Source organism: Erigeron canadensis, chromosome 1 (assembly GCF_010389155.1).
Source record: "Erigeron canadensis isolate Cc75 chromosome 1, C_canadensis_v1, whole genome shotgun sequence".
NCBI classification, from domain to species: Eukaryota; Viridiplantae; Streptophyta; class Magnoliopsida; order Asterales; family Asteraceae; genus Erigeron; species Erigeron canadensis.
Genome location: NC_057761.1, coordinates 51,141,165 through 51,163,708, shown reverse-complemented (window position 1 = coordinate 51,163,708; position 22,544 = coordinate 51,141,165). Strand labels below are relative to the sequence as shown.

Here is a 22,544-nt window from a genome sequence, read left to right as displayed (position 1 = left end):
CTCTCCTGAAGAAATGAAACAGTGGTACTTTGTCAAGGGACAAAACGACTACCATGCTGAGATGGATGCTAGTACCTCTTCATCCACCAGCATGTCCTCTTCTAATGCTAAAAGTACTACCACTTCTAGTGCTGATAGCATGTTTGCACATCTTCCCATAGTTGGCATGATGCCAAATAAAGGGAGGATTCAATATTCTCCTCCCAAATCTTTCAAAGGAGACATCTCAAGTGATGGATACATACCCATTGCTCCTCAGCAGCTCTCTATAAAGACTGCTGGTCTCTTCAAGAAAAGCACTACTGCTGTTCCTTACGATTATAGCACTCCTCAGCGAGTCAATACTGTCGTTCAACAACAGTTTTGTGCTCAATCTTCTTCTCAGCAGAAACTTATTCATGCTGATTCCCCAAATAGTCAACATGACCGTCCAATGAATAGACGTGTTACGTTTGCTGACCAAAGATATCAGCAAGTTCCCTCCACAAGGGCTGTACCTGCTGGTGATCGCACACATATGGCATCACATCCCATGCCTGCAAGAACAAACTTTAGGCACAACACTCCTCAAAGGGGTAGAGTGCCTAGTCAAAATATGTCTATTACTCCTCAGCGAGGACACTTGCCTCATCAGCAAGTGAGGCCTATCACTTCTCAATAAGGATACTTGCCACATCAGCAAGTAAGATCTGTTGCTCCTCAAAGACAAATGCCAATTCAACATGGTCCATCATCCTCCCACAGTGAGTACTTGCCTCATAGGCAAATGAGGTCAAATACTCCTAATCGTCAAACTAGACCCATCACTCCTAATAGAACTTATCTAGTACAGGAGGACCCCTCTCCTTCCTACCCTGCTGGGAGACAAGCTTGGACCACAATTAAGGGATCTCAAAATCCTCAAACTCATAATGGAGAGTCCATTCTTGGTCCTGTCCCTCAGCAGCCTCCACGTCTTAAACAGAGAAGCAAATCCAAATCGAAGCAGAAGAACAAGGCTTCTTCTTCCACTACTCCTCAAATTAGTGAGCTTACTCAGCGAATGAGCGATCTTTCATCTCAGTTGAGGGAGCTCTTGAATCAGAGTAAAAAAGGACATACCTCTGACAAAAAGTGTTATATTTGTAGCAGTAGAGGACATGTTGCCTCTGAGTGTAACTCTGTCAGTTCAAGGGATGCTCTAGAGGTTGCAGTTCAACCAAATACTTCTATGACTACTGAAGCATCCTCTTCTACTAGGATCAGTGAGAATTCTTCTGCTGAACCTATCATCAGTAACGCCACTCCTGTCACTGAGGCAAACACTGCTGATTACATAGCTGCTCAGCGCATCGAAATTCCCCATTCTCAAAGCGTTATTTCAAACTCATGGGGACAACCCTCAGTGCTGGTTGAGTACAGTGCTCCTGACGCCGTCAGCAGCTATGTATGTCTTTGTCCTGAAGAAACAAACATCATGCCATTTAATGAAATTGATCCTTCTTTTGGATATGTCAGCATGGGTAATCAACTCACTTTAGAGGAGGCTCTCTCAACTGAGCCAACTGACACCTCTGAATTTCCTCCCATCAATCCTGCTGACATGGCCATTGATCATCCTGAAAATGAATCTGCCTAAATCCTTCTATCCATGCAGGGCTCGTTGGGAAAAGGAGTGTGGTACTTGGACAACGGCTGTTCAAAACACATAACGGGCTCTAAGTCCCTGCTGGATAACTACACAGAGGCACCTGGTCCTACTGTAGTGTTTGGTGACAACTCTACTGGCCAAACTGAAGGATATGACATTCTCTCAAATGGTCTCATTAAATTTACCAAAGTTGCTTATGTAAATGGTTTAAAACATAATCTCATCAGCATAAATCAACGCTGTGATGCTGACTATAAAGTGATTCTTGACAAGCATCAAGGCACTGTAGTTAATGTTAACAAGGAAGTCGTCTTGGAAGCACCAAGAAAAAGAGATGTATATCTTGTTGACTTCACTCCTATTAAAATCGATAGTAAAACTTGTTTCTTTGCCAAGTCAGCATCTGAATTGAATTGGTTATGGCACAAGCGTATGTCGCACGTGAATTTCAAAACTATCAATTCCTTGGCCAAAAAGAACCTTGTTCGTGGCCTTCCTCATCTCTCCTTTGAAAAAGATAGACTTTGTGGTGCTTGTGAAAAAGGTAAAAGCCACAGGTCTACCTTCAAATCTAAACAAGCAAACTCTATTAAGAAATGCTTTCACCTTCTTCACATGGACCTTTTTGGTCCAGTGAATGTCCAAAGTCTAAAGGGTAGCAGATACACTTTAGTAATTGTGGATGAATATTCACGATATACTTGGACTATTTTTCTTCATTCCAAAAGTGATGCTGCTGATGAAATCATCAACTTCATCAAAAAAATGGAAAATCTCAATGACATAAGGATTAAAGAACTAAGAAGTGATCATGGCACTTAGTTCCGAAATCATACTCTCGAATCCTTTTGTGCTAATCAAGGGATCTCACAAAACTTCTCATCAGTGAGAACTCCTGAGCAAAATGGTGTTGCTGAAAGGAGAAATAGAACTCTCATTGAGGCAGCACGCACCATGCTCAGTGAGTCCTCCCTACCAAGCAAATTTTGGGTAGAAGCTGTTAACACAGCTTGTCATACCCAAAATCGTTGCCTAATTGTCAAAAGACATGACAAGACAACATATGAAGTCTTGAAAGGCAAGAAACCTCAAATCAAATACTTCCACGTATTTGGCTGTCTAGTCTTCATCCTTAATAACAAGGATCATCTAGGAAAATTTGATCCTAAAGCTGATGATGGCTATTTCCTCGATTATTTTTCCATCAGCAAGGCCTTTAGAGTATACAATACTCGCCTTCAAAAAGTGGATGAATCTATCCATGTTACCTTCGATGTAAGTTCATCTGCTCTCAAGGATATACAATCCGCTTCCACTGATGAAGTATTCAGTGAGTTTGTTGATCCTCCCCTTGAGGACATTGACTCTTTCATTGATGCTGCCAGTTCATTTCCTGATGGTAAAAGCAAACCATTCAAGGTACTTTAGCACGTGCTGATAACGAACAGGTAGTGGCTCATATTTACTCAATTGAGCCAGTGGAGCCTATCTTAAGATCAATCAATGCTGCTTCAGCCAAACCTAGATCACTGGCTGAAGACGAGATTATTGATGACTCTGTTGAGGATGAGTTTCATGATGCATCAGCGAATACTGTCGATACAGAGTCTGCTGACGACTCTCCCATTATTGACAACTCTTCTCAGTCAAATGGCTCTACTGATCACACTCCCAATGAACCCTTAATCACCATTGATTTCTCTACTTATAATAATCAATCTGCTGATCCCATCACTCAATCTTCCGCTGTCACTCCTTTTGGTTCATCAAGTGTTCCTGCACTAAAGTGGACCTCAAGTCATCCTACTGACCAAGTTATTGGCGATCCACAGCAGGGCATTCTTACTCGATCAGCGACTCGAAATACATGCCTTTATGTAAACTTCTTGTCAATGATTACTCCTAAGAATATAGGGGAAGCAATGGTTGATCCCTCATGGGTTGCTGCCATGCAAGAAGAACCTACTCAATTCAAAAGACAGCATGTCTGGTTTCTTGTCCCTCTTCCTCTTGGAAAAGAACCCATTGAAACCAAATGGGTTTATCGTAATAAAATGGACGAAGATGGTGTTGTAACTCGCAACAAGGCTAGGCTGGTTGCTAAAGGATACCTTCAAGAAGAAGGTGTTGATTATGATGAAACATTTGCACCCATGGCCCATTTAGAAGCAATTCGTTTTTTCTTGGCACATGTTGCTTATAGAAACTTCACTGTCTATCAAATGGACGTAAAGAGTGCTTTCCTAAATGGAAAACTCGAAGAGGAAGTGTATGTTGAGCAACCACCTGGGTTCGAAGACCTAACCAAGCCTAACCATGTCTATCGTCTTTACAAGGCATTATATGGTCTCAAGCAAGCTCCCAGAGCTTGGTATGACTCACACTCTGAATGACATCACCAAAGCTGCTCATCTTGCTATCGAAATAAAAAATCATGAAGATGACGCCTTGGTGCGCACACTAAAAAGCTGGTATGCCAGGCAGCAAGAAAACAGTGCCAGCATCGAAACCATTAAAGAAAAATCCATCTCCCTGGCTGCTGATCAAGACAAATTGCGCACCTCTCTCTCTTCTATCAAAAGAGATCAGCAGACCATAAAGGGAACAAGTCGATCGCTGTGCAAGTCTGGAAATGCCACCAAGATATTGGCTATGAAGGCATCTACAAGCAGCACCTCAGCAGCTGCTGAGGTCAAGAAGCTTGCTGACTTAGTCTCTCCACTTATCTCCCAAGTGGAAGGCAACACCAAGGCCATCAGTGCCTTGGAAACTCGTGTGGCCAGTCTTCCTCCTCATCAAGTATCTTTCACTGAAGAAGATCGTAAGTGCCAACAAAAGTTGGAAGCAGAGGTTGGTGAAATAAAGAACCTGCTGACCCAACTTCTTAACAAGAAGGATGCTCCCACAACAGTGGTGGAGGTAGTCATCAATGATACTACCTCCAAGGGGAGAAACTTGATGCTGCTCTCTATGACCTTATCTCTGAAGCAGTTAAAAAGGCTGCAAACGTCATAATTGAAGAGACTGCTGACAAGGTCGTTGATGAGGATGATAATGCTGGTACAGCCACTGAAACAACCAATGCTGAAAGAGAAATAGTGGCTGTACAAGAAACAGGTGAAGTTCCCCCTTACGGTGCTGAGGGGGAGACCGAGATGGAAAGTGATATTGTTCCCCCTGCTGGTGCTGAGAGGGAGACAAATGCTGAGGGGGAGCAACAATTGATAGTTGCTGATGCTCCCCGAAATGATACATTCGTGGAGGAAGAAGTGCTCAGCCCTCTGATGTGTGAAATCGAGTTTAATAATTTATAACAAGATCTACCGTTTACTGTCTACCACACACTTACGGGCAGTGTACCCGTTCGTATGTAATATAGTTAATGGGTAAGACCAGGATCGAACACAAGGACTAAATGTTGTACTTAAGGTTGTAAAAATGTAAATCAAGAGAAAGTTTGGTTTGTGACCGAGTTGTCACTTTGCGTTTCAGAAAGCTAATTAATCGACAAGTAAAATAAATTAAATACTCAACCGGTGTCAATCGAGAGTATGCGAAAATAGTTTGAGTTGTAACAAATAATTAAAAAGCCATCTATGTCGAATCCGCTACACAAGAAGTTTAGGTTGTATATGGTTTAAGCTCAAAATTCGATATTGTTGGTGACAATAATCGTGACAAGACTAAATCACACCCGGCGTGCACTCCGGTTGTAAAATCGACTCAATCACCTAATCAATTCAATTCCTTGCAACAAGTGGTACCACCAACCTTATTACACTTCCTTGAACTAACTAGTTTGTTTGACTACTTAAATAACAATTTTATCTTTGTGACAGAAACGTGGTACCACCAACCGTTAAATTCACTTAACAAATTAATTTCTATTAAACTTATATTCTTTACTATCATACCATGACCTAGCAAAAATTGTTCTTAGACAAAAAACTGAAATAATACTTGCATTCAACTAATACCACTATTGAAAAACACAAATATCACCAAGAACACAAATCTAAGTGGAAGAAATCACTTCATTAAGATCTTGACAAAATGTTAAGTAAAAACAACTTGAGTTCAAAATACTATGCAACCATAACTAATTGTTTCACTTCATCTTCATAGATGTATAAGGATTTAGCTACTCATAATGTTAAAAGCTAAAGATTGAAATAGAAAGGAAGACATGATGTATCAAATATAGAGAATAAATACAAACCGAAGTTACAATCGAGCTACAATGAGTAACAATAGCTAAAATTAATCTTCAAGTCTTCAAATGATGTTGGAGTAGTGAAAAACTCTTGAAAACCTTGAAAAACGGCTGAAGTATAAGTGTGTGAGCTGAAAATGTCCAAGACTAGGGTTTGGATGGAGTGGTGGATGGTATTTATACCCCAGGAGAGAGAAAATGGTGATGTCAGATAGAACTCGCGCCGCTAGGAACTCGGGTCGCGCCGCTAGCTCCTTCAAGCCAAAGTTCTGACTTAGAAAGTGCCCAACTCGCGCCGCTAGTCTTGCCACTCGCGCCGCTACTGGGTTGAAAACCCTGTCTCGCGTCGCGAGATACCATCCTCGCGCCGCTATCTCCTACAGGTTAAAGTTCTGTCTTAAATTTTCTCAGGTCGCGCCGCGAGAGACCCTCCTCGCGCCGCGAGGTCTTGCAGAGTTTGGCCGTTTCAGCTTCGTTCTTCTTCGGTTAGTGCATATGGACCACTTCTGAGCTATTTTCTACCATATGGGGCAATATACCTGCTGTAGGCCTGAAACCACTAGCAAATACCATAACGTACCACAAAACAAGTATAAATGGCTATAAAACTAGTACAAAACGTCCAATTCGGTGTAGGGAAACATGTACAATTTGAGGCTTATCACCCTCGCACAATTGCAGCAGGTCAGGAAGCTGCCAGACAACAAGCTTTAGAAAGAATGGGGGCTGCAGCAACAAGGGTCCCAACCAGCAGGAGACCAGAGTATTACCTTAATGCTGATAACCTCTCCATCCACTCCCCAGCAGGCAATCAATTCCAAGTGATTGATATTCTTGCTCTAACTGCTGAGGGAAAGACTCAACTGGAGGCACTGGAGGAGCTCGATAGAAAAAAATTGAACGAAGAAAATGAAAAGAAAAATTTGGAGCTCATTGCTAGGATGGCCCTCGCTGAGAGGGATGAGATGGATGGTGAGCAAAGAATGCTACTTCTCACTGGTGGGCCTGAAGCTATGTATAGGAAAAAACACGCTGATGTTGAACAGCAGCTCAAAGAAAATAGGGAGAAATTTGAAAGAGAGAAGGCCAGGTGGTTGGGCATAATGAATGAGAGGAAAAGGCCTGAAAAGATTGTTGCTGTGGAGGTTAGGAAAGCTGCTATGGGAACCCAAACAAATCTGAAGTTCAGAAATGAAGGTCTTACCACTCCAATGAAATTGGTGAATGTCAAGCTGAAGAACCTTGGGGTGTCTTAATGGTTTGAAGTCTATATGCTGATTAAAGATAAAAAGGCTGCTAGCTATGATCACCTTCAAGACATGCTCAAGAGGTTCTTCGAAAGGGTACTAAATATGAAACAAAGTTCAAGGAAGACCTCCCCCTTCTAAGAGCTGTCTTCGGTACTCCAGCAGCTGCTTCCCTGACAGCAAGCAGAAGGGCACCTAAAAGAAAGCATGCTGACAGACCCATGCCTGCTGACCTTCCTCCAATTCCCACTGATGCTGGCTTGAACCTGAGGCTCCCTCCAAGAGCTTATTTTGAAGAAAGAAGAGTGTTGGAGCAACCTGCTGGCATCTTCTTCAACAATTTTGCAAATGATCAACTCTTCTTTCGCCTTGCTGAAATTGAAAGGGCTTCTACTGGGTTTCTGGTTAGCTTGAGGAAAACATTTGTAAAGATGACAAGTGTCAGATCAGTTGTCAGCAGAATTGAAGAAGAGTTGATGAAGCCTCACAGATTAAATGATCCAGTGCTGAGGATAGCTAACCAAGAAGAAACATTTGAAATTGAAGCAGCTATGGCGTCCTCGAGTACCTTTCATATTTAGATTGTAAAAGTCATGTAATATGTTTTATATGAAATAAAGACATTTTCTCTTCCCTCATTTGTATGTCTTAAGTACTTTTCATTCAGCAAGTCTCCTCAGCAAATAGGGGGAGATTGTTAAGTCTGGGATTCGCTGAAGAAGACTTGCTCGCTGACGTATGTCGTCAGCGAGTCTTCAGCAAGTTGAATACTCCAACATGTTGGTCATGGCGGGAAGAATTCAAATGAAATGAGACAAGAAGTCACATGGTGGTTAACCAACTGTAACTTGCCTTGTATGGCAAAGGTACATGTTAGGACCAAAACAAGGGTTTTCTCTCTCATACCCGATTTGGTAAAGAAGACAAGGGCACATGAGTCTGGTACCATGAGCCAATGGCATGTCGACAACCACCATCAAGCCACCATCAAAGAAGGCTGTGTTGCCCTAATTCTTCTCTATAAAAGGCAACACAACCTCATTGTCACAAGTGTGTTAGTCACCTCAAAAGTGTGTCACTTGTATTTGTATTGCTTAAGTTTCTAGTGTGTCTAAACTTAGCAATTTACTTTTGTTCATTTGTATTTCTTGTAAGTCAAGTGTGTGTAATCGATAATGTATTCACTGTTTAATCAATGAATCATTTGATTATGCTTGCCTAGATATATTACTCTTGAACTTGTTCATTGTTCTTGTTTATTTACTTATTTATATTCTTGTCTAGTGTATCTAATATACAAGTCGTGCATTCGTGGACCATCAAAGATGTATAAGTTTGAGGCATAGCTAGAGATTGCCTGAAAATAGCCCTTTTGAGTATACTGGAAGCGTGGGGGATACGATGAAAAAAGAGATTAGGCAGTTCAATGCAAAGGCGGTAAAAGTGAATGTAGAGGACCGATGAAGTCATGGGCGAAATGGTACTAGCAGCTTGAAGCCTTGAACTTTGTTTACACATTTATGTACCTCGCTCATTGACTCGTTGTAAAGATTACACTTTTTAATAAAGTAACTTTACCATCTCGTGCGGAGAGGAATGAATGTGACTCTGATAAGTGCTTTTCACCCAACCCTTGTCACATGCATTTTTATTTTTGGTTAATGTCATGACATAAGAATTTAGTTTTCTTTAACACAGTGACTAATTTATATATATATATTGATCAAGTCATTATAGTGATATGCCTAAATTACATTTCGAAAAACCAAGGCAATTCATGATGGAGGATTAATTACATATATAAAAACGATCCATCATATCATGCAATAAATTAACAACAGAATTGCAATATATAACACATATATATAGTAATGCATCGACTACGTACATGATTCGCAAGCAAAATTTAACACAAATCAAAGTACTCAAGAAAAACAATTTATTTATTTAAACACATATATATGTTTGGTCAAGACTCAATCTCAAGACCCTAATTAATTTAGTTTAGATATCAGTTTAATTTGTTGGATTGCTTGGAATCCTGGAGCTGCAACTTCATCATTCTTGTTTTGTCAGCCTCAGTTGGTAACTTGACATCCGTTGCTAATCCGGCAAGCTGGAGAAGCTTGATCACCTCCCATGTCAAGTCTAACTGCCACCATTCCAATCCATGGCGAGCCGAACTTGGAAATGCATGATGATTGTTATGCCAACCTTCTCCTATTGCTACCACCCCTGTCACCCTGCCCAGTTGTAGTTTCATATATACCCATTAATTACATTCATTTTCTTGTATCATATATGTTGATTAATTATTAGTACGTTTTAATTAGTGTAACATATATACAGTATAAAATTGTGTAATACAGTAATTATTAACTAGCGAATTATTGAACAACAAAATTACCAGTTGTTGGTGGAAGTATCAGGAGTGTCCCAAGTCCTATCGCCCCATATATGACTGACCGAGCGGACCACAAATGTGATATGGCAAACTGTTATCGTTCGTATACCCTGATATAATTGATTGATAACATAATTAAAGATTGAAAACTGATTCAATATTCTGACCAAAATGATTGTATAAATTAAACCAAAATTAATGATTCAATAAATAAATGTCATACGAGTAGTACATACCACTGCCCAAGCCAAGTAGGGAAAGCCTCCGTGGAGATATAGTAGCACTGCAAGCGCGGTTGGATGCAAAAAGTAAGTATCATGAAGGAACCTATAGAACCATTGTGCCTTTAGATCCGTTACATTTGCGTATTTCCCACTCCTTGATTCTCCAGACTGATACCAATTCAGTTGTTCATCATATATATATATCATTAGATTACGTACCATATATGAAACTAAATTTAGGGGATATATATGTTTATAGCATGCCATGTAAGTTACTATATATATATATATATATATATATACATACCTTGGCTACGACATAGTCGTTGTAACAAAACCAGCCAATATGACTAAACCAAAAACCTTCCGCTGGAGAATGAGGGTCTCTATCTGTCTCCGCATACTTGTGGTGGTACTTGTGTATGCTTGCCCATGACATTGGATCTTTCTGCCCATAAATAAAAAACGAAAAATAATTATATTTGTAGTAAAAGGCTTTACACCTGGTAAATAGCTAGTTACATTGTTATGATAAGAAAATAAACTAGCCACTCATGTAGATAAGTAGGACGTCATATATATCTGAGCTAGCTAGCTTAAATTTGTTAATTATAAACAATGACTTCATAATGAAAAATAAGAATGTCTATATATATTGATCTAGCGCGCCGTAAATAAGCTAGCTAGCAGTAGTAGTTACCTGGCCGGCAAGTACACCCCAATAAACAAAGAAATACTCGAGCCATTTAGGAAGCTTGAAGCTGCGATGGGTAAGAAGTCTATGATAGCCTAAAGTCATACCAATTCCGGTCAACAATGTCAAACCAACAGTCACCACAAATGCGTCCCAATCGAAGACGAAAGGCGCGCAAGCAGCCAACACATGTATGCAAGTGAACCAACAAAGGGTGGTCAAGTCTATGAAACTCCACCTCCGCAACCAGAAGCCTTGTGTCTTCATCTTCTCCAGCTCCGACGACGACCATTGATGACTACTACTACTCCTCTTCTTAACTGGTTCATCGGGATTCATACTACTTCCCTTTCCCATTTTTTAACCGTGACTTAATTATACTATACTAGCTTGTTACTCGTATATATATATTTAGTATATGTTAAATATAGTATATGGCTTGGTGTCTGTGAGTTTCTTTGGACAACATATAGGTTCGTATTTATATGAAAATAACACTACTACTTGGTACTACATGACTCACCACTTGGTACGTGTAGTTACATGTAATTAAAGGTATAGAATTAAAATTTGTATACATTCGACGGTTTATATTGATATTATAGTACAAGTTGGTTCATGATCAAAATTATCAAGGTTTATATAAATAAGATCAGATGAGTTGAATATAATTAAATCTATACGTACCCTTATATAAACAATCTTCTCCTCAAATCTCAAATTACAAACTTTAAATTATCAAATATATCTATTACTTTTATTCATTAATTTAAACATCTCCACCTAATATACCTATAAAGTAATACACTTAATAGAATAACTTACAACATAAATCTCTCCTTAAAAATAATTACCCTACCTCCTTTAACATCAATTACCTTTACATTTACCACCATTGTCGCCTGCACCACCTGTCGCCACTGCCGCCGCCTCCACCGCCACCCTACACTGCTACCACTAATATATATATATATATATATATATATATATATATATATATATATATATATATAATTTAAAAAGTCATCATACATTATATATTTGCATGTAATATTCTAGTGTAAAGTTAATATACTAAGTCTAATTCTGATTACGAACGCATTTGACAATCAACTATTTTGGCTTCCCTCGTGAGTCAATACTCAAAGTCTTTTATGGTAATGGTTGTTTACAGTTATTTGACTTATTTCTATTCTATTACGTGTTATATATAATTCAAAATTTATAGCTAGCAGCAAATGCATATATGGCGAAGTCTCAACTCTCAACAGGATTGACCAATGGACAACATTCCATGTGATGGTTATCTGCTAGCATATATGGGAAAATTTAGAACGATAAGGTTACCCCACTATTATTTATTTTCATTTGTTTTATATATTGTCATAAAAAATTTAAAAACATTTTTATTAATTTGTTCACGTATTAAATATATATAACCTTTACTTTGCCTTTATAGATTTTAAGATTTTCTATTAATCATGATATTTTCAACCTGTTTTAAAATCTTTTAAAATTATCATCATTAACAGATGTGATATCAATTTTTTCATTCATTTATTTCACAAACATCTTTTACTTAGAACAACAACATATCCATCATTATTTTTACAACACCTAAAGATGTATATTCTCTATGTCATTATTCACAACAATATTTTGCTCACAAATATTTTTTGTCACAATAAATCTTTTATGAACAACACTCTTGTTGTGGGTAGTCGAAGTGTCCTATACTTCTGTTATAATAAATAAAATAACCGTAGATATTTTTGAGAATGGGTCATGTTGTATAGCCAGCCATCCCCAAACTTCTACCCAACCTCTTGACATAAATGATTTCAATTTTATACAATAAAAAGCTTTCATGTTGGGCCTATGTCAATAGCTTATAATATCATAAAGTGAAGATCTTGTTCCATTAACTTTTGTTTTTTATTTATACGAAATCTAAGTCTTAAATTAGTTTTTTTTTTTTTTTTTAACCAACTATACTAAGATTTTATCTCTAAAAAAATTACAATAGATATCAATACTTTTACACTAATTTCGACATGATGATCTCTTTCAGTAGGTTGCTTGAGTTTATCTGAAGTACGCAGAGTCTTGTGTCTATCGACTAGCAAAAAACCAACATTGACGCAACAATAATAGAACATTAAAATAGCAAAACTGAGCGTTAGATAAACAATGAATCAAACAATGAACAATTAAAATGGTAAACTTCATTATACCATGATCAATATATTATAATAGAATAATGATTAATCCATAACAAAACCTTCTAAAAATCTTCCTAATGATATGATTTTGATATTTAAAAAAATTAATAAAATAAATTAAAAAAGAGAATTAGTGAAATACAAATACTAACTTATATTTTGTCATTTAATAAAGTAGGTAACTAGTGATAGGTGTAAAAGTCATTTTGGCCGTTACTGAGGATTGAGGATGGCTAGTTTTATTTTGTCCTACAACTTGTAGTAGGACTCTGGAGTTAGTTTTCTAGAATTGTAAAACTGTTATTATCTTTGAGATCTATAATATAATTAAAAGATGAGGTTTAGGGTACATTTAGCACATCTAATCCACTTCTTTAGCCTAATACTCCTTTCTTATTAATCATCTATTTTGTATCTCTTTTTATTTAACTAAAATTGAAAAAAAAAGGTAAACTGGAATCAATATTTATATGGAGTTAATTTTATATGTTTCTTCTTTAGCTTTTGTATTGATTAAGTTATGATATTGGTCATATTTATGATTGCTTGAATCATACCGTTACTGTGTATATTTTTAATCCATCAATATTTGATGAAAACCAAAAGAAATTATTGCTTGCCCGCTAGCTTTTTGTTGCATAAGAAAAACACCCTTGAATTAGCTTTGACTAAAAGAACATCAAAAGTTGTTATCAAGAATCAATTTACTAAGAAAATATATAAAGTTTTATGAAGCAAAAACTTACCCATCAAGAATTACTACTTAATTTTCGTACGCAATGCAGCTTCTTTATTTTTTAATTATTAATATATGTTTATGTTTATTGATTGATATATAGTTTAATATAAAAGAAATTTTTGTTTCGATGACATGTATGATAGTGATTAGGTATGATAGTGCTGAATCCAACGATGAAGGTGAATGGAAGTATTCAGATGAATCAGAAGACGATCCTACATTTGATATCGATTATTCTGATAATGAGTATGATTCCGATATGTATGATAGGTCTTTCCCGAAAGATTAGTTTATCACACATTACTTCTTCAACCTTTTTCCATATTTAAATCGTTTTATGTTTTATTTTTAGGTATTTAAATTTTATTCGGTTTTTATTTAATATACTTGAATTCCAATTCTTTAGCTTTGATTAATATATGTTGAAACTACCCGTCCATTGGACGAACCTGAACACTAGTCAATGAATAAAATGTGCATTATATAAAATTAAGAACGAAAGTACAAAACTATGTAAGTTACATTAAGGAAATTGGATTAGATCTCTTCGAATTGAAACAATTTAAGTGGTTAAGTTTTCAATGGGTTTAGTTGGAAAATTTGAGAATCTTAATCCAAGGAAATAAGGATCCTTGATCCTTCAAGTTAAAATAAAGAGTATATGACGCAAATGGTTTTTATAATCCACTTGAAATTTCAATGTTTGGATCTTTATGATCATAATTTACATATATGAATAATTTATTCTGGAACTTGTTGTATGAGTAAGTTTTTGATAAGACATTTTACAACAACTATCTTTTTTTAGTAATATTTTTATCCGTTTCTATAGTGTATATGGACCATTTATATAATATTTAGAATTGTTATTATTATTACTTTTAAAAACGACGAAATGAAAGTAACTGTGAATTTGTGGGGAAAAAATCAAAATTTCCCCTGAGGTTTATTAGATGTACAGACTCAACCCCTTATATGTAATTTAAGATTGTATTATGCATTAACTTAGATATGAAACTTTTTAATACTATTTATAAAATACGAACACCTCTTATGCCTTTATCGGATTTCATACTTAATGTTAGATATGAGACAACTTTATATTAATTAATATGTTAATATATATAGATAAAGATAGAAAAAAGGGTATCATTAAGTTAGTAGTCATATAAATCCATTGATACAATAAAAGATCATTCATGTAACTTTTTATTTTAAGATCTAAATATGAGATTATAAGTAAATCACAAAAACCATTTACAAACGAGCAATGTTAACTTGACAAACATTTTAAAAATTTATGTGAGGTGGTTTAATCAACAAAGAGAAAGAAAAATGAGAGAAAATATATATACATGATTTAATTGATGGTGGTTATCTTTGTAAAAATTTATTTGTAAATGTTTGTAACTTTAGGATTAATTTTTACAAAATTTACTAAACGGGTATTATCTTACTTGCCATGGTCCATGGTACGTTGTGGCGTGGGGTTTCGAATTTTAAGTGTATTATGATTTGGTGGTGGTCGGGTTTATCGTTTAGAGGTGGGTCAAGCTATTGGTTAATTAGGCCATACATATTAGTAAACAAAACTACAAGTTAGTTGGAGAAAATGGGCTAGGCCCACTAATTCTCTTCTATAGTTTCCACGACTTGTTTACTCAACCGAACTATTTGGTCACACTTTATTTAATATTTTTAATGACTTAATGTGGGTTGAAGTTTTCTTTTTTAGGTTTATAAAGTTGATTTAATATAACAAAAAAATAATTTTGATTGGGTTGTTAATGATAGTATAAAAATGGATTTTAGTGGGTTGGACAGATAAAGGAAAGAAAAATTATTTTTTAATGAACAATATTTTTGGATGGGTTGTGAATGAGGATGGTCTTATAGATTCTGGTTAGTTGACTTTTGTATTTATTTTGACTTTTTTTATATATATAAATAGGTATTCAGTTGATGAGAATTGATAGCAAATTCTCGGTGGACAAACGTAAATAAGTATATTAGGATATTTTTGGATCCTAAACATCTTGATTGAACACCGAAGCGTGTCTAGAATGAAATTCGTCAAAGTGAACGGGGGATTCCTTAAGGTGGACCTGCAATACTCTAAGTTTTCTCTGTATCATCCAAGTTGACTTTAAACACCAAGCTGACTTTCACCCAACAGCTTGGCTTTCTATCCTTGATCTTCATCTTTGACTTCAGACCAAGTGCAATACTTCTATTTGATGCAGCTTGAATAACACCATCTTCTTATCTTTACATTGAAGATGTTCAGGCTGACTCGGCTGGATCAATCTAAGCTGACTGATCAGCTCCAAAACCAAAGACTCTAAGTATTTTATGAATTGTTTGTCAACTTCAAATCTTCTAAATGAGCATCCAAACAGTAATGTAATGTTTTTTTTTTTTTAAATAATGAATTATCTTATATCATTATTATAATTTTATATATGGTATATTTTAAAATGTTTAAAATCAAACAAATGGTAAGTCATAGACTAGTCCTGACATTGAAGGTGTTTTGGGTGATTAGTCCTTGGAATGATGTGGAGCTGATGTGCGTTGACAGAAACTAGTTCTTGAAGGATGAGTCATGAGCATTGTGAGACCTCTTATTGGATTGAGGCCTTAACTCCTTAAGGCCTTAAGGGTGGTGCCGTGGTACTTTGGGAATATGGTATTGATTGTGGTCGTGCGAAGACAGGGGGAAGGAATCCAAAGAATCATTATTTTATTTAAAAAAAAGGTAGTGATATTTATATAACAAAATTTGGTAATCTACAACAAAGATACAAAAAAATTTTATGCACAGAGCATAACTACATAATACAGATATTGTTGTAGATGGCTAAAATTTGTTGTAGGAATATCGCTTCTCTTAAAAGAGTAATTTGTAAGTATTTTATGAAGGGCTTTATTAAACAAAAACTATATAAAATTTTAATTTTGTCATGACAACAGTTAATATTGGTTAGGTCTATTTGTAGGCTTACCACCTATGTAGTAGGTCTCTATATCAATCTTTTATTTGAAAATATAGTTATTTTGAATTTTCAACCATAGGGTGAAATGGGGTCCTAGGGATATCGGCATTTAGTATCAATGTTTTAAAAAGTGACATTTTGATTGTATCGGAGTGTAACCTGGTATTGGTTTTCCAATATAACCGATATTGTTAGGGTAAAGTTATTTTAATAACTTTTTTTTTGTGAGAACCTTTGAAAACTTTTCAAATCAAGCACAACCGATGATTGTTCTTTACATGAAAATTGTTTTTTGATTGTTTTCTGAATAACTTATGAGTAATTTTAAAGTTTATAATTGTGTGGAGCATGGATTATCATCCGTTATACATTTATGTGGAGATTTGGATTCTTGATCACATGTGCACGAATATTGCTATGATTACATATATGCAAGCCGATCACATGTAATCATAGCAATATTCGTGCACATGTGATCAAGAATCCAAATCTCCATATAATTGCATAACGGATGATAATCTATGCCTCCACACAATTATAAACTTCAAAATTACACATAAGTTATTCGAAAAACAATCAAAAAACAATTTTCATGTAAAGAATAATCATCGGTTGAGCTTGATTTGAAAAGTTCTCAAAGGTTCTCGTAAAAAAAAGTTCTCAAAATAACTTTTCACTATATATATATATATATATATATATATATATATATATATAAAATAAAAATATTATAAAACTTGATACAATTCAAATAGTCAAAATACAATTACAATTTACTCAAAAATAAAACCAAATCGGTATTTCATAACAAAATATAAGTTCTAAAATTTACAAACAACAAAAAGTAATATTAAAATATCATAAGAATAATCAAAAAAAAAAAATTCAAAAAGGAAGAAGTTGGTTTTACCATACCGGTATTACCAGCAAGACTAACGGCTAGGAGTAGTGTAAATATCAAACAAAAAACCAGGTTAGTTCTACCAGACAACCAAACTGGTGTCTGGTATTACCGGTAGAACTAACTAGTATGTATCGGTATCTAAAACATTGTTTAGTATCACCATGAGGATATTAGATGACTTATCATATGAGAAAAAACAATAAAAATCCTTCTTTGATTCATAATTTGTAATGAGTGCCAGTGGTATTTTTCTGTTGGATGATCTTAGACAAAAAAGAAGGTCTAGTTTCTGGATCGATTCTTGGCTAGGCATTGGACCACTATGCTATGAATTTCCCGATTTGTTCAAGCTCGAGAAGGATAAATGTTGCCTAATTAAGAACAGATGTACGGGTGACGACCTTTTCTCTCAGTGGACCTGGAATTGGACTCGACCTCCATCATCCTCAAGTGAATTATTCCAACTCCGATTGTTGTTGTCCAAGGTCGCTCATCTCAACCTTACTTGCTCACCTGACTCATGGCGTTGAACTAGGGACCCTTCTGGTCATTACACAGTTAAGTCGATGAGATCCACACTCGAACAAGTTGCTCTTGGTCCCAAAACTAGGTCTTTCCTTGGAACAAGCTTGCGCCCACCAAAGTAAATGTCCTGTGTTGGCACCTGGAACTAAACAAACTCCCCGCAACCGACATCTGATGAAGCGGAACATACCAGTCTCCTCCCCTATTTGTTCCTTATGCAATGACCACAACGAGACAACCTTCCATTTGTTTCTCAGTTGTTCCCTTGCCGATCAACTGTGGACTTTCTTCCTGTCATGGACCAAACTTCTGGTGATGAAGCCATCCAACATTCGTGAATTGTTCGAACTTCACAATGATCAGAGCATCAATCACCATTTGAGGAACCCGATCAACCTAATCATCCTCACCTACGCATGGTTAATTTGGAAATCCAAAATGATCGCATATTCTCAAACAAAACAACATCTCTGCGCTACATGGTAAAAGAACTCAAGTCACTTAGCTTCTTGTGGTTATCTCATTGAGGTTCAATACTCGAAATTGATTGGCAAAAATGTAACTTTAACTTTTGATTCTATTTTTACCTTCGTGTATGTTTTATTTCTATCCTTTGTATCTTAGCTCCTCGCTAGTTTTTCCTAATAAAATCTTTTGAATGTTAAAAAAAAAAAAGGAAAGAAACAACACAGAGGATTTCATCCAATAAAAACTAACCACCTACCTAGTACCCACACTTGGTCTCCTTCCGAGTTCCAACACCCCATATTCTCTCTCTTTCACCCAAAACACCACCCCTTACCTGCATAAAATATCCTTATGCAGATAAATGAAGATGAAAAAAAAAAGTCTTGATCAATTCTAGCAAAATACTGCCTAGTTTCATTACAGAAATTAATTGAATTGGATATAGACACAACACCCCCACAAAAAATGTGATGGACAGTTGGACACCACCACTCGTACTATTGATCACAAATTTTTATTTCTTCACTAATTGTACTGCAACTACTTAATATGGCTGTAAATTAATGAATTCCCCGCAATCCTTTTCAATTTCAATTCAATTGTTGTTGTTGGTGGTGGTGGTGGTGGTGGGGTGTCAACAATCATCAATTCAATATATATAATTAACGTTTATTTGTATGTCTATATATATCGGGCTCCTATACATATTGGAAATAACTACTTTACCCCGTAACAAACTCTACAACAACACAGCAGGAATACGTGTGTTTTAATTTCTGTGACAAGGATACACTTGTTCCTTTTTTACTTTGCTTTATCTAGAGATCTGCAAATTTCATACATGTTGGGGTTTGAAAAAGAAAGAAAGATAAGATGACGTTATGAGTGGTGCTTACTTTTTAGGGCAAAATATTGTTCAACTTTGGTCAAATAGTTTTATGGGGATCAAAACAAAAAATGTGTCTTATATGGGCTAAAACTTGACAAAAACATATATTGTGAGGTCTCCGTTATCTTTTAGGAAAATCTTCCGATTGCCAAGTTTTAGCCCACAAAGGACGTATTATTTTGTAATTTATAGAACAAAAGACTTTGGAAGAGATGGTTTTTGTTTTGCTTCAGATAATCTTCCTACAAAATAAAGTGATGTGACATAATTTACTTTAGGATAATAATGTGGAGTATGATTTTGGGTAATTTGGCTCATGTTTGCATCACTCTAAACAATTACACTTATGCTAACAAATCTTATATCATTATCATATATTTGCAAGTTGACTTACGTTATGTCATATCGTACCCAAGTTATGTTAACTAATTTAAAAAATAAAAGAAAAAAAATGGTTTTGACAGTATCCATAACACAAAATGGTTTGAAAAATAATAAATAAGATAAATGAGTATACATAAGTTAGTATGTATTTATCATACAATATTATAAGTAAGATAATGTTGATGTAAATATTATGTCGATTGCCACATATACGTACAGGGTAACATAAACCATCTGTACCAAAGTTTTTGTGTTATATAAACTGTGAACTATGTGCTTTGTGGCTAAAACTTGGCAAAAATATCTATTACGGGGCATCCGTTAACTTTTAGATGGAACAGACGGAACATTCCGTCTAAAAGATAACGTTCCGTCTAAAAGATAACGGAGACCCCTCAATAGATGTTTTTGCCAAGTTTTAGCCCACAAAGAACGCGTTTTTTGTTCTGACTCCCATAAAGCTATTTGAAACAATTGTTCAAACATATTGTCCTACTTTTTATTGGATAAAATCATCCGTGCGTTTTGTTTAAGTACACACGGGTATTTTGTTTACTTCAGATAGATTTAAGAGTTGATTGCACAAATCATCTCCGTGGTTTACATATTTTTTTGGTTTCATTTCTTGAAGTTATTTTAAATGAATTTTATCCTTTATCATTATAGTTTTAGTAAACTACATCCCTAAAAAGGATGTAAGATACTAAAAAAGTAAAGGTGAAAGACTAAATTTATTAAAAATAACTTTGAAAGATGAAAATTACGAATGTGTGTAAACCATATGAATGATTTGTGCAATTGACTCTAAATTTAAAAAGCTTGTCTAAATTTTAAAATAGGACTTTCTTTTTGTTCATTCGAGTAATTTTCCATTTTCTTTAGGAATGGCAATTTTATTAAATTATGGGTGATGATTTTTACACGGAATAAACTTATTCTTCCAAGGAATTTTAAGTGTATGGACAATTTCACCCTTATATTATTTTATCTTCACATTTTTTTTGTTTTACTCATTAATTAAATATTCCAGTTTCATTTTGAGCAACTGCATCGTATCCCACAAAACCACAACCTTCAAGCATCCATACTTGCACACAGTAAACCATTGTCATTAGCCACACCTTTTCATTCTTTCACCATCAACAATTTAATTCTGAATTTTTTAGTTCATCACTTTAATTTCCTATTAACAAGTAACTTTTAATCTAGCTATTTCATAACCATCAAATGAATGAATCGCAATAATTATATCTAAATTGGAGTATATTATCAACTTGAATTCGATCTAAAGTTTGATATTGTGACTGGAAATTCATGGAAATCCTTTTAATTACATAAAAAACTACTTAAGAAAAAATGAGACCCAATGTGGAATTAAGAACGAAACAGATCAAGATCTTGAGGTTTTTAAACTGTTTGAATTCCCTTCGGATCGTGTGCTTGTATGGTGTGACATGTGTGTTTAATCGGATAGCCGACCTTGAATTATGGCGTGTTGAATCAGATAAACGTAACAGAATAAGCTTTGTTGATTAAAATAAGAGGTGAGGGCAAATTTGTCTAACTAAACCTTAAATTCCATAAATGATAAATTTGTTCCTTGTAAAAATCACTACCCTTAAATTATAGGCATTTGCTGCCTTTCACAACCTATCCATTTGTAACGTATACAGATAGATGTTCCATTAAACGTCAAGTGCAATATGGATAACATGATACTCGTGTAATGTAGCAGTAATGATGTGGTGGATGGAGACAACTGTTGATGATAAAAGCGGCGTCAACTGGTGTAGATAATTGATTTAAAAGTAATTAATGTAAATATTTTAGAAGATAAATAGTTGATAGTGTAATATAACTATTAATGGTATTTTAAACATTTTTCATATATAATTTTCAGCATGAAGTCTTTAAAAAAATCAACTAGGTTGGATCAATGTTTGGTGCTTTTGCCTCTGGAGACAGAGGTCATGGTGTCGATCCTCATGCCCAGCAAAGCTGGAGGCCCTCTTCTACCTTTGGTAGAACCTGGAAGCAACCTCTCTACCTTTGGTAGAGGTAAGATTGAAGATGATATTTAGGACCCAAAACCCGTGAAAAACAATATTGGGGGTTACTTTAGTTTTTTTTTTGTTTTTTTTAGTATAGGTGGGCGTAGACTATTTACACGCCACTTGCAACAGCTTTATCTGGGAGACACATCACTCTTGTAACCGATCAAAAGTTTGAAAATCCGCAACAATTGCAGTTGGTCCGTACAATTTGAAAAATAATCATATTGTGAACCTAAATTTTGGCAACAAAAACACTTCCAAGTCATGGAAGTTTCAGGCACAATAAGTAAGGGAAGTGATATAGCTACAACAAAATTTAAGCATCTACAACAAGTATTGCTTGATATAGTTGTACACTGCGTAATAAATTTTGTATTTTTGTTGTAGAATATCACTCTCAATAAGTAAATCATGGGTGGGATTCGTGGATTCACATTTCACAACCCATTCCAAATAGGAATTGGATTGATATATCACATATATTATGGCCAACATCTTCATGGCAAGATTAGCTGGTTAGAGGGTTGGCTATCAAAACCTTAGTTGATTGTGGATTCAAATTATGTAGATATAGCTTTTATTTTAATTCATTTTTAGATGAGAACTACTAATAGCTAATTAGCTATTCTATAAAGGAATTTATACATTATTATGATATATATTAATTTATATCTGATATCAATCACCTTCTTATAAATGAAATAAACATATGTAAATGTGGAGGTTAGTACTCTTTGATTAGAACTTAATAGACATAATTCATGAAAAGTCAATTAAAAATGGTTGTTTTTTTTTAATTAATAAACAGAAACCGTATTGACTTAAATATATACATACATTATTTATCTATTAAATTACTTTATCTATTTAACATTTGGGGTGATAACCGATGACAACCCAGCCCAAACCTCTAACTTCAACTCACCCTTTCAACCAATCTTGTTATGTCAC

At 35.2% G+C, this 22,544-nt stretch overlaps 1 protein-coding gene across 1 annotated transcript; it reads right to left on the bottom strand.

The window, feature by feature from the left end:
* Positions 1 to 8,933: 8,933 nt before the first annotated feature.
* LOC122602140 (delta-9 acyl-lipid desaturase 1-like) lies at positions 8,934 to 10,870 on the bottom strand. The gene is made up of 5 exons (XM_043774869.1): positions 10,419 to 10,870; positions 10,026 to 10,166; positions 9,731 to 9,886; positions 9,498 to 9,604; positions 8,934 to 9,333 (listed from the first exon to the last, which is right to left on the bottom strand). Exons 1-5 carry the CDS (start codon positions 10,767 to 10,769, stop codon positions 9,102 to 9,104), a joined length of 987 nt encoding a protein of 328 aa, XP_043630804.1. The 5' UTR covers positions 10,770 to 10,870; the 3' UTR covers positions 8,934 to 9,101.
* Positions 10,871 to 22,544: the final 11,674 nt, after the last annotated feature.

Bases quoted from the DNA above. Each gene is read 5' to 3' on its own strand.
- LOC122602140 (XM_043774869.1), bottom strand. From the start codon at position 10,769: ATGGGAAAGGGAAGTAGTATGAATCCCGATGAACCAGTTAAGAAGAGG. The intron at 10,167-10,418 runs GTAACTACTACT...ATTTATGGGCAG, and splicing joins GGGGTGTACTTGCCGGCCAG to AAAGATCCAATGTCATGGGC. The intron at 9,334-9,497 runs GTAATTTTGTTG...ACAACTGGGCAG, and splicing joins GATACTTCCACCAACAACTG to GGTGACAGGGGTGGTAGCAA.